The sequence below is a fragment of the Fragaria vesca genome, linkage group LG2, assembly GCF_000184155.1.
Source record: "Fragaria vesca subsp. vesca linkage group LG2, FraVesHawaii_1.0, whole genome shotgun sequence".
NCBI classification, from domain to species: Eukaryota; Viridiplantae; Streptophyta; class Magnoliopsida; order Rosales; family Rosaceae; genus Fragaria; species Fragaria vesca.
Window position 1 is genome coordinate 20268452 of NC_020492.1, and position 3291 is coordinate 20271742.

The following is a 3291-nucleotide window of genomic DNA, read 5'->3' on the forward strand; positions in this document are numbered from 1 at the left end:
TATGTGCCCTACCTGGCACTCTCTCTCTCTCTTCCCTCAAAACAGTTTATAAATCACAGACTCGCCTTCCTTCCTTTCTCGCATTTCCACTCTCTCTCCTCTCCTAAACTCCAAACAAAAATGATGATCGGAAACCCGGCCCGAACCCTCAAGGTCGCTCCATGGGACCCATTCGACGACCCGACTTCCGCCCTCGGGTCACCCTTCTCTGTTCGCAGCCCCTCCTCCGCCAATGCCGGCTTCCTCGACTCGCTCTCGGCTCTCCACCGCTTCCTCCCGTCAAACGAGTCCGACTCACCACTCGTCGACGACCCGGACATGCCTCCTCTCGTCTCCTGCGACCAGTTCCGCATGTTCGAGTTCAAGGTGCGCCGCTGCGCACGTGGCCGGTCACATGACTGGACCGAGTGCCCATATGCTCATCCGGGCGAGAAGGCCCGCCGCCGCGACCCGAGGAAGTACCACTACTCGGGTTCGGCCTGCCCCGACTTCCGCAAGGGCAGCTGCGCCAAAGGCGACTCCTGCGAGTTTGCTCATGGTGTTTTTGAGTGCTGGCTGCACCCGGCGCGTTACCGGACCCAGCCATGCAAGGACGGGCTGGCCTGTCACCGCCGCGTCTGCTTCTTCGCCCACACGCCGGAACAGCTCCGGGTGCTGCCAGGTCACAGCCCCAGGGCTCATGGACCGGGTTTTTTCGATTCGGCCACGTCGCCTCCGATTTCTCCGCCGTCGGACTCGCCGCCAATGTCGCCGAACAGCCCGCAACTCCGCCTCAGCACTGTGAATGAACTCGTGGCGTCCATGCGCAACTTCAAGCTGGCCAAGATGCAAATGAGCAGCACCCCGCCGCCTTCGTGGGTCGGATCTCCCCGCGGACCTCTGATCCGACCCGATTTCTTTAGTCTCCCTTCCACTCCGACCCGCACTCCGGGTCGGTGCGGACCCGGCCCTTTTGATCTGTGGGAGCACTCGCTGGTGGAAGAGCCGGCGATGGAGAGGGTGGAGTCCGGGCGGGACCTGAGGGCGAGAATGTACGCCAAGCTGAGTAAGGAGAACTCGATGGGCCGGGTTGACCCGACGGGGATTTCGGGTCCTGATGTGGAATGGGTTTCGGAGCTGGTGAGTGAGGGCGAGACCTAAGTTGGAGTTGGTGTGTTTTGCAGTGGGATTCATTTTTTGGCTGATGCGGCGGTCTTTGATTCTTCTGACTTCATTTTGCTGTGGATATATTTGCCAGGTTTCATTTCCTTTGTAATTCTGGTTCATTTTCTGTAAATAGTTGATGTGAACCAAACTGTGAACAAGGAAGAAGAAGAAACCAAGAAACCCAACAAAAAAAAAAATTGAAATTTTGTGTTTTGTAGTTTGTACAGATCGAACAAAAAAGAAGGATTTGTTGGGGCCGCCGATGAATTTGTAAGCGGTTGCTTTGTTATTATTGTAATTTTCCTGTTTCATTTTCCTGGGTTTAACTTGTTCTTCATGGCTTTTAATAAATCCAAAGTTTACTTCTTTCAGTTCTGATGAATTCTCTTCCATGGTTTGGTATTCTCCTCCATGGTTTGGTTGAGTGGATAATCTTTGCCCTAATTGCCTTGTTGTTTATCCATTTAAGGAAAACGAGATTCAGTCTCTGGGTTTTCATGGATTCCAAATAAAGTAGGGTTTTGTCTTGAAGAATCCTGCTCGTGATACCTGGAGTCTTTTCTAAGATATTTCTGAAAATGAAATGCAAATCTTATCCAGAACAAATGAACAATGAGCAGCATTGAGATTTCATTTTGATGCTTCAGTTTTCTACAAGCCTGACATTAATTAATTAATCTGAGTATCACTAAAATGATAATTAAAGCATAATTTTTTTTTTTTGGGTCTGATAAATAAAGCGTGATGATTAAATAGTTAAAGGGGCAAAACCACCACCGCCTGTAGATTGGTTGGAGTGACGTGGCTATGAAGCTGATAAGGTAGTCCTTATCCATTGGAAATCTTTTAATTTATCCAAAATGGTGCCACTTGTTTGACAATTCTTTTTTCAGGGGTTTATCTGCAAAAAAGTCATTATCTTTGATGTGAAGGTTTCGACGAGACATACTATGATCTAAAACACTGTATCTAGTTGATGAAAGTCACGAAACAATGTAACATACACTATGGTCAAGCACAAGGAACCAATTGGAGGGACCATCGATTTGTAATCTTTTTAACTCATTATCGATTTCTAATTTATCATTATATTGCATGAGATATAGATATCTGATATGATCGATTTTCTGTCTAGTATATGGTTTTTCTTTTGTCATGTATAACGTTTTTTTTTTTTCTAGTCATCGAAAATAGATAATGAGTTAAACGCTTTCTTCAATTTTTTGTCTAGTATATGGTTTTTCGTTTGTTCATGTCATAACGCTTTCTTTCTCTTGGTCATCAAAAATAGATAATGAGTTAACGCTTTCTTTCTCTTAATGTTTAATGCGAGAGTTTCACACCTAAATGGGTGTAGGCTCTCTTACTAACTCGACTATATGTGTTGGTTTAGTATATTGTTATACTAATGCTACTGATTATTTCTGTTATACTAGTGACAAAATGAAACTTAAGGTCACTGGTAATTTTCAGTGCCATCATACCCAGAAAGTTTTTTTTTATATCCAGAAAGTTGATAGACATAGTAACTTATGACTGTATGAACAATATTTTTTCAGTATGTCGCCGAATTTGTAAAGTAAATAGAGTAGTCAATGCATTTTTTGTTAAATAGTGCTTGTTAGAATGTATAGATTTTGTAGACTTGCCTAATATTATTTTAGAGTGTTCTTACAATATGAGATTTAAGCACAATGTCTTCTCTTGTATTCTGAAGTTTCGTTAATAGTAACGGTGTGAGGGCCGCCGTTTTACCCTTTTTATTCAAAAAATAATAATAAATGAAGTTGGAAGCTTATGATGATTGTGATTGAGATTGTGTTGCTATGATTTATGCGGAGCGGATTCAGTACACCATGGTGCACTTAAACCAGTCACATGTGCTAACGGACTCACAAACGATCGTTAACGACACAAAAATCAAAACCACAGTAAAAACTGAATCTTTCAATCTCTACCATAACCCAGCCTCTCTCTCCTGTTCAAAAAACCCAGCCTCTCTAGCCACGCCTCCAAAGTTCGACCCCTCCCCAAGACGGATCTCGGGAGCGCAGGAAATGGCGGCGCCGTCGTCGCCTCCGCGTCACCGATCAGAACCGTTTCCTTTTTCCCTTCCACCGTCGCGGCCTCGTCATCGAGGTCCTC

At 45.0% G+C, this 3291-nt stretch overlaps 1 protein-coding gene across 1 annotated transcript; it reads right to left on the bottom strand.

Annotated features, from left to right (window-relative positions):
- Positions 1-523: 523 nt before the first annotated feature.
- LOC101299731 lies at positions 524-1770 on the bottom strand. Its single transcript, XM_004290961.1, has 2 exons — positions 659-1770; positions 524-555 (listed from the first exon to the last, which is right to left on the bottom strand). The coding sequence occupies exons 1-2, from the start codon at positions 1537-1539 to the stop codon at positions 534-536; spliced, it is 903 nt and encodes a 300-aa protein (XP_004291009.1). The 5' UTR covers positions 1540-1770; the 3' UTR covers positions 524-533.
- Positions 1771-3291: the final 1521 nt, after the last annotated feature.